The sequence below is a fragment of the Physeter macrocephalus genome, chromosome 18, assembly GCF_002837175.3.
Source record: "Physeter macrocephalus isolate SW-GA chromosome 18, ASM283717v5, whole genome shotgun sequence".
NCBI lineage: Eukaryota > Metazoa > Chordata > Mammalia > Artiodactyla > Physeteridae > Physeter > Physeter macrocephalus.
The window spans coordinates 2,478,856-2,490,418 of record NC_041231.1 but is presented as its reverse complement, the minus strand read 5'-3'; the positions used below and the strand labels follow the sequence as shown (position 1 = coordinate 2,490,418).

The window sequence follows — 11,563 nt, the reverse complement described above, 5'->3', positions numbered from 1 at the left end:
GCCCTGCCAGGAGAAAGCCCCCCTCCCTCCCTTTAGGGCTGCCCCCTGGGTTCTAACAACTCCCTGACTTTCGGGGGTGCCAGAGGGGAAAGCTGGAGGCAGTACAAGCACACACGGAGCTCAGTTGCAGCATTATTCGGCCTCTTTATTTAGAACCCGGCGGACGAGGAGCCGGGGCAGTGGTGCAGACGGCTCAGGAACCTTTTTTTTTTTTTTTTTCTTTTTTTTTTTTCTTTTAACAGATTTGTCTTCAAGTTTAAAATAATCATGATAGTAAAAAGAGACAGCGAAAGCGCGAAGAGACTGCAAGCTAGATGGGCTTGTACGGCAGCTACAGCTTGTGAGCGACCCCCTCCCCCCAGAGTCCGCTATAAAAAATAAATTTACATTTGTCGATAACCAGATGCGAGTGAGGTGCCTTTGGCATAACCAATAACCGAGCTAGCGCGTGGCAGAGCGGCCCACGCCTCGACATAAATAGAAAATATAAGTTAGTATAACTTTAAAAACTTTTTGTACAAATATACATGTTTTTTTCCTTTTTTCCTTTTTTTTTTCTTTTTTCATTTTTTTTTGCACTGAGTTTCAGCAGAGATTAAACATTTTATATAAATGACTCTTAAAGCTTTACACCTTGGGACCAGTGTACTCCTCGTGCAGAATACATTTAGATATAAAAGACGTTATTAATACATTGCACAGTTTTCAAACTTTAAACACAAAACCGAACGCTGCTCCGTGGCAGCTGCCGCCGGTTGCTGCTACATGGACGGTCCCAGCCGAGGCCCAGCGCTCCTCTCCTGTCCGCTGCCCAGCGGGCTCCCTCGGGGCTCGTTGGGCGCGAGGCTGCGGGAGAGAGGTGCGGTGAGCAAGCGGCGACAGACTGGCCGCCGGGACCCCGCGGGGCGCCCCTCCCCGCCCGCCCCGTCTGCCGCGCTCACCTCTCATCGCAGCCGCTTGCGCGGGGTTTGCTCAGCCGAGCCGACGGCTGGAGCGGCGCCGGGCGCGGCGCATCCCGCGGGAACCTCGTTCGACGCCTTGGCTTCGGGCGCGGGTCTCTTGCGCTTGGCGAAGAAATCTGCGGGCGACAGCGCGCGCGGACGGTCAGGGCGGGGCCGGCCGGGGAGCCCAAGAGGGTGCCGGGAGGAGGCGCGGGCGGCTGGCCGGCCGGTGGGGGGGCGCCGTCCCCGCCCGCGCCGAGGTCCGCGGCGGGTCAGCTTTGTTTACGTCGCCGCGCAATGTGCTGTGTAAGCATTTCCCCTTGTCCCGCGGCCAAGCCCCCCGGGGCTACCGCCGCGCTTAACCCCCTCCGCGCCGCGATCGCCGCGCCCGGCCGCGCCCGAGAAGGGTCTCCAGTGGCCCGGGCGAGGATCGCGCTCGGAGGGGGCCAGAGCGCGCCCTCCCGACCCTCCCGCGCCAACCTCTCCGGAGCACAACAACAGGGCGCGGACGCGGTGCGGGCGCTGCCTCGCCCCGCGCGCTGCGGGCCCTTTAACGCCACGGAGGAGGCGGGGACCGAGAGAGGCCCCCGAGGGCCTGGGAGCCCGGCCGGCCGGACAAAGCAGGGCCGGGCCGGGCCGGGCCGGGCCGGGGCGGGGCCGCGCGGGACTCACCGGAGATGAGAGGCCCGGACAGCTTCTTGATCGCGGCGCCTCCGGCGGCGGCAGTGGTGGCAGCGGCGGCGGCGGCGGCAGTGGCGGCGGCGGCGTTGGTGTTGGTGGCAGTGGCGGCAGTGCCCGGCGCGGGGCGCCCCGAAATCCCTGAGTGCGGCGGCTCGGCCAGGGGCTCCTGGCTGCGCGGCGGCGGGACCGCCTCCGGCTCAGAGCTCTCCTGCGGCGCCGGGGCCGGGGCCGGGGCAGGCGCTACGGACGGGCCGCTGGACGGCGACGCCGGCGCCTCCCCGAGGCCGTCGAGGGACTCATCGGCCGGCGGCCCGGAGGGCGGGCTATCGCCCGCGCCGTCCGGGCGGGGCCGAGGCGCCAGGAGCAGGCGACAGCGCCCCACCTGCACCGTCTCGCGGTAGAAGGCGGGCACGGAGTCGCTGTCCACCTCGGTCCACTGCAGGCGCCCGGGGCCCCGCAGCGGCACGTCCTGCTGGAAGTTGTAGTCCCAGCGGCGCTGGTCCTCGGCGCTCAGCTCGGCCAGGCGCATCTGCAGCTCGCGGCTGAGCTCCTCGTGGTCCACGGGCCCGAAGAGGCTGCGGCAAGCGCTGGTGCGCGCGAACAGGGGAAAGGTGCGGCGGGCGACCAGGCGCTCCATTGCCGACGCGCTGCGGAGATACGCATCGGACTTTTCCGGGGGCTGCGCGGGCCGGGCGGCGGGAGAGGAGAGGAGAGGAGAAGAAGGAGGAGGAGAAGGACGAGGAGGAGGAGGAGGAGGAGGAATAGGAGGAGGAGGAGGAGGAATAGGCGGAGGAGGAGGAAGAGGAGGAAGAGGAGGAGGAGAAGGAGGAGGGGGAGGAGGAGGAGGGGGAGGAGGAGGAGGAGGAAGAGAGGAAAGGAGGGCGGAGGCCGGGCGCAAGTGAGACCCCGCGCGCCGGAGTCTGCATCTGCAAAGGGACGCGGTGGGAGGGCGGCGCGGCGGCTACCTGGCTGTCGGGCCGTGGACTGCTCCTGAGTCTCGCTCGCTGTGTCGTCCGGCCGGCGGCCGCGCCCCCTCGGGTGCCTGTCCTCGCTCGCTCGGCTGGCCCTGGCCTGGCTGGCACCCACCGAGCGCAGAGCACTTGGCCTGTGGAACGCCCAGTCCTCGCGCGCCCCTTTATACGCGAGGGTCCCACCCCCCCGCGCACGGGCCCCGCTGCTATTAGCATAATGTAGTATTTTCAGTTTCAACAACACCGCGGCGATTGGCCGGCGCCGCGCTGCCCCCGCCCCTCCGGCGGTCCGGCCCCCGCCCGCCGCCCATTGGCCCTGCGCACACACCCACCCGAGGGCGGGGCGGGGCGCGAGGGCCGATTGGCGGGGCGCGGGGCGCGCGCAGCGGCGGGGGAGGGGGCGGGGCGCGGGGCGGGGCCGGAGTTAAAGGGCGCTGCGGGCGGTAACGTGACACCGCGGCGCCCCGCCCCCTCGCCCCATCCCCCCCACCCCCACCCCCACCCCCGCCCCCGCTCCCGCCCCCCGCCGGCTCCTTTGTCTGCAGGCGGGGGCTGCTCGGCGGCGGTGGCGCGGGCCCCCCCCCCCCCCCCCCCCAGCTCGGCTGGGCGCGCGGGCCCCCCCCCTCCCCACCCAGCTCGGCTGGCGCGCCCTACCGGGCGCGGCGGGCGACGACCCCCGGCAAGACCGGCGTTCGGCCTGGCCCGACTCGCCCCCCCGGGGGCACCCAGCCCCGCCGCCCGCGCTCGCCCTTGGGCCTCCCGCGCCAGTTGACGGGCCTTTAACCCGCCGCGGCCAGCTCGTCCCTGGCTGGAGCTAGATAGGGTCTTCGGCTGCCCCCGCGCGGCCTGCTGCGCCCGAGGCTTGTGTCCCTGGCAGGGTTCCGCGCACCTGGAGCCCTAACACACCTGCTAGACCCAAGGCCCACGAGCGAGCGGGGAGAGGGGTTTGGGGGGGCGGGGGAGGGAGGCTCTGCTCCACTCTTTCTCCAAGGGCGAAGTGGCAGACAGACACCTTGAGAGCTGGCCCACAATCGCCTGGAGCCAGGGTCTGGAGACTCTAGCTCTTGGGGCCCTCCGTCCTGCCCAGTGGATGGGAAACTGGCCGTGCCCATCCTGAGCTGTGCACCCTGTGACATCCTGAGCTACGTCCCTGACTGGGTGCTCAGCCACTTCAGGCTTGGCCAGGCCGGGGGTTGGCTGGCTGGCTGGCTGGAGGCTGCCGTGCTGGCTATTGGACAGGGCGCTGGAGGCTTCTCCACTAGGGTGGGCCTGGCCCTGCCCAGCCTGGGACCCTGACTGCGTATGCTGGTCCTCTGGGCCAGGCTTATCCCTTGTCACACAGGGAACCGCCAGATGGGGTGGGGACGGGGGGGGCAGCAGTGAGCAGCCGCGAGGGCACCCAGGCAGCCCTGGTCCAGCTGCTTATAGGAGCTGTGCCTCTCTGCCTCCATCCTGGAAGGCTAGCACCCCCTCATTTGTGCCCAGGAAACGTGTTGGTTGGGAAGTACACACCTAAGAATGAATGACAGGGCATGCGAGCCAGTGGGCCCTACCACAGTGTCAGGGAGAGAAGAAGCCAGCCCAGAAAGGGAAGGACCTGCCAGGCAAGGCCTATGACCCTGCTCCCCCGCTCCTTGGTGTGACTCCTGGCTCTGCCCAGTGGCCATCCCATCTGGGCCAGGCCACAGGAGACTGTAACTTTCTGCTGCTATCCCCTTGGCCCAGCCTGTCCCAGGGCTGGGAACCTAGGAAATGCCTCCAGCAGCTCAGGCGGGGAGGGGGACGGCCAAGCACCTGCTGGAGGGCCCAGCGGGGCCCTAAGCTCCCAGCCCCTGTCCTGGGTGAGCCCACGAGCCCAGCGAGAAAGGTGAGCTGGGGCCGACCCGACCCAACCTGCCTGCCTCCCCCGCAGGGTCAGGTGGGTTCCAGGTCCCTTCAGGGACGGGACTCCTTGCTAACATGCAGACGTGTCCTGGAGGAGGCTTGTGGAGGCAAGGTTTGGAATGAGGGCCAGCAGGAGAGGCCATCAGCCCAGCTAAGGGACAGGGCACGTTGCCACTCTTGGCTCTTGACAGCAGGACCAAAGTTGATGATTCGTGTTATATTTCTTTACTCTTTTTTGTGCGTTCCATTCCAAGTTTTCCACAAGTACAGTTGGTACAAATTTTTTTTAATTAATTAATTTATTTTTGGCTGCGTTGGGTCTTCGTTTCTGCGTGGGCTTTTCTCTAGTTGCAGCGAGCGGGGGCTATTCTTCGTTGCAGCGCACCGGCTTCTCGTTGCGGTGGCTTCTCTTGTTGCGGAGCACAGGCTCTAGGCGCGCGAGGCCCGGACAGCTTCTTGATCGCGGCGCCTCCGGCGGCGGCAGTGGTGGCAGCGGCGGCGGCGGCGGCAGTGGCGGCGGCGGCGTTGGTGTTGGTGGCAGTGGCGGCAGTGCCCGGCGCGGGGCGCCCCGAAATCCCTGAGTGCGGCGGCTCGGCCAGGGGCTCCTGGCTGCGCGGCGGCGGGACCGCCTCCGGCTCAGAGCTCTCCTGCGGCGCCGGGGCCGGGGCCGGGGCAGGCGCTACGGACGGGCCGCTGGACGGCGACGCCGGCGCCTCCCCGAGGCCGTCGAGGGACTCATCGGCCGGCGGCCCGGAGGGCGGGCTATCGCCCGCGCCGTCCGGGCGGGGCCGAGGCGCCAGGAGCAGGCGACAGCGCCCCACCTGCACCGTCTCGCGGTAGAAGGCGGGCACGGAGTCGCTGTCCACCTCGGTCCACTGCAGGCGCCCGGGGCCCCGCAGCGGCACGTCCTGCTGGAAGTTGTAGTCCCAGCGGCGCTGGTCCTCGGCGCTCAGCTCGGCCAGGCGCATCTGCAGCTCGCGGCTGAGCTCCTCGTGGTCCACGGGCCCGAAGAGGCTGCGGCAAGCGCTGGTGCGCGCGAACAGGGGAAAGGTGCGGCGGGCGACCAGGCGCTCCATTGCCGACGCGCTGCGGAGATACGCATCGGACTTTTCCGGGGGCTGCGCGGGCCGGGCGGCGGGAGAGGAGAGGAGAGGAGAAGAAGGAGGAGGAGAAGGACGAGGAGGAGGAGGAGGAGGAGGAATAGGAGGAGGAGGAGGAGGAATAGGCGGAGGAGGAGGAAGAGGAGGAAGAGGAGGAGGAGAAGGAGGAGGGGGAGGAGGAGGAGGGGGAGGAGGAGGAGGAGGAAGAGAGGAAAGGAGGGCGGAGGCCGGGCGCAAGTGAGACCCCGCGCGCCGGAGTCTGCATCTGCAAAGGGACGCGGTGGGAGGGCGGCGCGGCGGCTACCTGGCTGTCGGGCCGTGGACTGCTCCTGAGTCTCGCTCGCTGTGTCGTCCGGCCGGCGGCCGCGCCCCCTCGGGTGCCTGTCCTCGCTCGCTCGGCTGGCCCTGGCCTGGCTGGCACCCACCGAGCGCAGAGCACTTGGCCTGTGGAACGCCCAGTCCTCGCGCGCCCCTTTATACGCGAGGGTCCCACCCCCCCGCGCACGGGCCCCGCTGCTATTAGCATAATGTAGTATTTTCAGTTTCAACAACACCGCGGCGATTGGCCGGCGCCGCGCTGCCCCCGCCCCTCCGGCGGTCCGGCCCCCGCCCGCCGCCCATTGGCCCTGCGCACACACCCACCCGAGGGCGGGGCGGGGCGCGAGGGCCGATTGGCGGGGCGCGGGGCGCGCGCAGCGGCGGGGGAGGGGGCGGGGCGCGGGGCGGGGCCGGAGTTAAAGGGCGCTGCGGGCGGTAACGTGACACCGCGGCGCCCCGCCCCCTCGCCCCATCCCCCCCACCCCCACCCCCACCCCCGCCCCCGCTCCCGCCCCCCGCCGGCTCCTTTGTCTGCAGGCGGGGGCTGCTCGGCGGCGGTGGCGCGGGCCCCCCCCCTCCCCACCCAGCTCGGCTGGCGCGCCCTACCGGGCGCGGCGGGCGACGACCCCCGGCAAGACCGGCGTTCGGCCTGGCCCGACTCGCCCCCCCGGGGGCACCCAGCCCCGCCGCCCGCGCTCGCCCTTGGGCCTCCCGCGCCAGTTGACGGGCCTTTAACCCGCCGCGGCCAGCTCGTCCCTGGCTGGAGCTAGATAGGGTCTTCGGCTGCCCCCGCGCGGCCTGCTGCGCCCGAGGCTTGTGTCCCTGGCAGGGTTCCGCGCACCTGGAGCCCTAACACACCTGCTAGACCCAAGGCCCACGAGCGAGCGGGGAGAGGGGTTTGGGGGGGCGGGGGAGGGAGGCTCTGCTCCACTCTTTCTCCAAGGGCGAAGTGGCAGACAGACACCTTGAGAGCTGGCCCACAATCGCCTGGAGCCAGGGTCTGGAGACTCTAGCTCTTGGGGCCCTCCGTCCTGCCCAGTGGATGGGAAACTGGCCGTGCCCATCCTGAGCTGTGCACCCTGTGACATCCTGAGCTACGTCCCTGACTGGGTGCTCAGCCACTTCAGGCTTGGCCAGGCCGGGGGTTGGCTGGCTGGCTGGCTGGAGGCTGCCGTGCTGGCTATTGGACAGGGCGCTGGAGGCTTCTCCACTAGCGTGGGCCTGGCCCTGCCCAGCCTGGGACCCTGACTGCGTATGCTGGTCCTCTGGGCCAGGCTTATCCCTTGTCACACAGGGAACCGCCAGATGGGGTGGGGACGGGGGGGGCAGCAGTGAGCAGCCGCGAGGGCACCCAGGCAGCCCTGGTCCAGCTGCTTATAGGAGCTGTGCCTCTCTGCCTCCATCCTGGAAGGCTAGCACCCCCTCATTTGTGCCCAGGAAACGTGTTGGTTGGGAAGTACACACCTAAGAATGAATGACAGGGCATGCGAGCCAGTGGGCCCTACCACAGTGTCAGGGAGAGAAGAAGCCAGCCCAGAAAGGGAAGGACCTGCCAGGCAAGGCCTATGACCCTGCTCCCCCGCTCCTTGGTGTGACTCCTGGCTCTGCCCAGTGGCCATCCCATCTGGGCCAGGCCACAGGAGACTGTAACTTTCTGCTGCTATCCCCTTGGCCCAGCCTGTCCCAGGGCTGGGAACCTAGGAAATGCCTCCAGCAGCTCAGGCGGGGAGGGGGACGGCCAAGCACCTGCTGGAGGGCCCAGCGGGGCCCTAAGCTCCCAGCCCCTGTCCTGGGTGAGCCCACGAGCCCAGCGAGAAAGGTGAGCTGGGGCCGACCCGACCCAACCTGCCTGCCTCCCCCGCAGGGTCAGGTGGGTTCCAGGTCCCTTCAGGGACGGGACTCCTTGCTAACATGCAGACGTGTCCTGGAGGAGGCTTGTGGAGGCAAGGTTTGGAATGAGGGCCAGCAGGAGAGGCCATCAGCCCAGCTAAGGGACAGGGCACGTTGCCACTCTTGGCTCTTGACAGCAGGACCAAAGTTGATGATTCGTGTTATATTTCTTTACTCTTTTTTGTGCGTTCCATTCCAAGTTTTCCACAAGTACAGTTGGTACAAATTTTTTTTAATTAATTAATTTATTTTTGGCTGCGTTGGGTCTTCGTTTCTGCGTGGGCTTTTCTCTAGTTGCAGCGAGCGGGGGCTATTCTTCGTTGCAGCGCACCGGCTTCTCGTTGCGGTGGCTTCTCTTGTTGCGGAGCACAGGCTCTAGGCGCGCGGGCTTCAGTAGTTGTAGCGCGCAGGCTCAGTAGCTGTGGCTCGTGGGCTCCAGAGCGCAGGCTCAGCAGTTGTGGCGCATGGGCTTAGTTGCTCTGCGGCGTGTGGGACCTTCCCGGACCAGGGCTCGAACCGGCGTCCCCTGCACTGGCAGGCGGATTCTTAACCACTGCGCCACCAAAGAAGTTTAGTACAACTTTTTATCTTCGGGAAAATAAGAAGATGACAGAGGCTCCCCTGGCCCTGTGGACCCCTTGGGTGGGGCTGCTATCACCTGGCCTGGAGTTAGGAGGCAGGGCCTTGCCCCACCCTAGTGCCACGGCCACACCAGTCTCCCCAGAGGCCATATGGACAGGGCCACAGTGGGTAGTGACCACAAAAGGTGGAACCACATGGCCCCCAGGATTTCCCAAGAGGTCAGGATGCCCTGGCTTCAGCCATCTGGGAGGGCAGGCCAGGGAAGGAGCCAACCCCCGGCCCAGGCTCAGCCTCCAGGCTGTCTCCCTTCCGACAAGACTGAAGCCACCGCACTCCCAGCCCTGCTCTGGGCACCCAGGGGAGCCAGCACTGTCCTCCCTGGCAAAGACTGTCCCATGGTACGAACACCCGTCTGCCCTGGGCCCCCCAAGGGCCAGGGGACCTAGTGCACGCTTCATAACTTATGGGAGCTGACCCTGCACCAGGCCTCCTGCGACCCTGCCCTGCGCGTGCACGGTCTGGTCCGAGGACAGGCTTGGGAGGGCCATCCCAACTGCCTTGGGTGCACACCAGACACCTCCATGGGTGCCAGCTGAGTTCAGGCAGAGGGGTCCCAGGGCCCCCACAGTGACAAGCCCAACAGCATGTGACTTGGAGTCCCGTCTCCAAGGACTGGAAGCGGACGTCCCGTACATGTTGGGTCACAAAGCGTGGCAGCTGTGGAGCCCTCAGCCAGCCGAGCCCTGCACAAGATGGTTTCCATAGATCCCTTGCTGGGCCTCACCTGTTTTACGGGGGAGGGAACGGAGAGCCGGAGGCTTGGAGACACAGAGGCTGGGTCAGCTGCCAGGGCTACCCCTAGCTGCCTGGTGTCCTAGTTATATTTCTCCAGGGGCCATGGGGACACCTCCTCGCTCAGTCACCTCATTAGGGCAGTGAGGTGACCTTCTGAGTCTGTGACCTTGAATTTGATCCAGGATGGTACCCACTGGCTTACTGAACCTGCTGGTCCCAGTAGTAGGCTGGGTCCCTCCCTGCGCCAGGGACAGACGGTGGGGAGGGCTGGGAGCCGAGGCCAGCACTAGGAAGAGGCCCAGTCCTCCACCCCAAGGGGCTCTGGCAAGCAAATATCCGTCTAGGTACAACAACCAGGCTCTGCTTTTGTAACTTAAAATGTATCCAAAGGAAAACAGCATTTAAAAGGAACAATGTTTGTGCAGACAGCAGAACCAGGGAGGGGCGTGGCTACCCTACACCCCCCCCCCCAAATCCTGCATGTGCAGCTACGGGGAGCCTATTTGCAGCGGGGGTGGGGGGTAGGGGGAGTCCTAAGCACCAGGCCCCCTGCTGGCGTCCTGCAGGTACATCTCTGTAGCTCTCACCTCATCCAGCCTAGGAGCAGCAGAGCAAAACCTATGAGCTCACCAAACCTTTGCCTCTTCCTGTAAGCACACCGAAAGCCCAGGGGCCCAACCCCCTTGCGACCGGGGTGGGGGGGTGGGGCCGCAGACCAAGCAGGAGGGCTGTGCACCACTTCCAGGCGGGGCCCATCAAAACCAACCAGGCGGTCGTCCTCCTCCCCTCCCCACTGTCGGGGGCAGGGGCGGGGGCGTGGGGGGGAGGGGGGACCCCTGGGGACAGCAGAGCCTGCAGGCGGCAGGAGCCCTGAAAGCCCGCGTGGAGCGGAACCACCGGACCCGCGGCGCCTTCTGCACACCCACCTGACCAGGACGGGAGTGAGAAATAAACTTTCATTGCATCTTCAGTCACTAAAAGTGAGAATCACCCGTTACAGGCGCTGCTTCCCCTGACTCACGTATACGGCGCACGGGTGTATCCCGGTTGGCATTTAATAGGTGAGGCAAGGAAGGTTCAGGAAGATTCAAGGACTTGCTCCAGCTTACAGTGGTTAAGGCCCGCGGGGGGCGGCGGGGGACGTTTAGTCCTCACAGCACCCCACAGTCGGTGGATATTGTGGGCTCCTTTTCCAGGGAGGAGAAACACGCTTGCCGGAATGAGCGGCCGAACGTGGTCTCTGGTGGCGGGGAAACGCCATCCTCAGCCGCGTGCTGCCCCCTGGTGGCCGACTTCGGCACCAGCGGCCTCTTTGGCTGCCCCAAACCTCCCTTCTCCTGGGGACCCACTGGGGCAGTGGGTGTGCCAGGGCCCACCCCCAGCAGTGCTTCTGGGGACCCTGCAGGGGCGTCTGTGTCTGTGCCCTTCCCACAGCTCTCCGATCGCTATCCAGGGTACCGCCCTGTCTGAGGAGTCTGGAAGGACATGACAACTGGTGACCACACTAGCTACCTCGAGCCTGCCCTGCACTGAGGCTGGCCTCCTTGCCTCATTTAATCATTCCAAGAACCTGAAGACCGAGGCGTTTTGATGCCCATTTGCCAAGGGAGGAGCCTGAGGCTCAGAGAGGTTAAGCAACCTGCCTGCAATCACCCAGCGCTCAATGGCAGCTGATTTGTGCCTCTGGCCCAGCCCTGAGCCCCTCCACCTGACTGCTATGAGGGGCCGGTAGGCACAAAGGCGGGAGAGGAAAGAAGTCAAGGGTCCCAAGGTTAACTTCCCCTGACACCCCTGCAAGCCCTGGAGCCAGGCACATGTGGGTGTATGGCCCTTCCCCGGGATGGCTGACCCCTGGGGTTCATCCTACCCAGGGAGGTGACCAAGCTCCCACTCAGCCAAGTCGGCCTTCCCACGTGCAGATCTTAGCTTGTCCACCACCCGCCCACCAGGGTAAGGCCCTCACTGCCCCACCAGCCCACCCAGTGTGCCCGGGGAGTCAAAGCACATCACCCAGCGGCGCACTTCACCAAGGCCCTGGGCCGGCCTGGCAGGGCCCCTGGGGAGGCCGCTGCCCCTCTGAGCCTCACCTTCTCCTCCGTAAGATGGGGCCTGGAGGCCCCGAGGGGTATGGAGAGTTACAGATTAACCAGCCAGCCCCCAGCGACCGGCGGATCGGCCCAGCTCTGTGCTTGCGTGTGTGTGTGTGTGTGTGTGTGTGTGTGTGTGTGTGTGCGCGCGCGCGCGCACAGGGGGAGGTTTCCTGGCGCCCTTGGCAGGGGCCCAGCGCCCCGCGCGCTGCGAGAATGTTCCATGTTCCTCCCGCACCGAGTTCCCGCGCTTCGCTCGCCCCGCCCCCCGCCCCCCCCCCCCCCCCCCCCGGACGGGCTGTTCCCGGGGCGGC

General features: G+C 66.4%; 2 protein-coding genes across 3 annotated transcripts; both read right to left on the bottom strand.

Moving 5' to 3' along the window:
* Nucleotides 1-435: 435 nt before the first annotated feature.
* LOC112067445 (cyclin-dependent kinase inhibitor 1C-like) lies at nucleotides 436-2,916 on the bottom strand. Of its 2 annotated transcripts, none has more exons than XM_028479114.2 (4): nucleotides 2,588-2,916; nucleotides 1,614-2,301; nucleotides 942-1,078; nucleotides 436-846 (listed from the first exon to the last, which is right to left on the bottom strand). In XM_028479114.2, exons 1-3 carry the CDS (start codon nucleotides 2,807-2,809, stop codon nucleotides 945-947), a joined length of 1,044 nt encoding a protein of 347 aa, XP_028334915.1. In that variant the 5' UTR covers nucleotides 2,810-2,916; the 3' UTR covers nucleotides 436-846; nucleotides 942-944. The 2 variants fall into 2 exon arrangements, with proteins under 2 accessions (XP_028334915.1, XP_023989151.1); XM_024133383.3 differs by having other exon boundaries at nucleotides 1,614-2,269; nucleotides 2,588-2,747.
* A 1,148-nt stretch (nucleotides 2,917-4,064) lies between these two features.
* Nucleotides 4,065-6,041, bottom strand: LOC112067463 (cyclin-dependent kinase inhibitor 1C-like). The gene is made up of 3 exons (XM_024133462.2): nucleotides 5,882-6,041; nucleotides 4,902-5,563; nucleotides 4,065-4,105 (listed from the first exon to the last, which is right to left on the bottom strand). The coding sequence occupies exons 2-3, from the start codon at nucleotides 5,551-5,553 to the stop codon at nucleotides 4,065-4,067; spliced, it is 693 nt and encodes a 230-aa protein (XP_023989230.1). The 5' UTR covers nucleotides 5,554-5,563; nucleotides 5,882-6,041.
* Between the last annotated feature and the right edge of the window lie 5,522 nt (nucleotides 6,042-11,563).

What these genes read in the sequence shown, in the direction of transcription:
- LOC112067445 (XM_028479114.2), bottom strand. Translation starts at nt 2,809, where the DNA reads ATGCTAATAGCAGCGGGGCCCGTGCGCGGGGGGGTGGGACCCTCGCGT. An exon ending in GTCCACGGCCCGACAGCCAG is followed by an intron (nt 2,302 to 2,587) that starts GTAGCCGCCGCG and finishes CGGCCCGCGCAG; the next exon opens with CCCCCGGAAAAGTCCGATGC. An exon ending in GTCCGGGCCTCTCATCTCCG is followed by an intron (nt 1,079 to 1,613) that starts GTGAGTCCCGCG and finishes TGTCGCCCGCAG; the next exon opens with ATTTCTTCGCCAAGCGCAAG.
- LOC112067463 (XM_024133462.2), bottom strand. Translation starts at nt 5,553, where the DNA reads ATGGAGCGCCTGGTCGCCCGCCGCACCTTTCCCCTGTTCGCGCGCACC. An exon ending in GCCTCGCGCGCCTAGAGCCT is followed by an intron (nt 4,106 to 4,901) that starts GTGCTCCGCAAC and finishes ATTCATTCTTAG; the next exon opens with GTGTGTACTTCCCAACCAAC.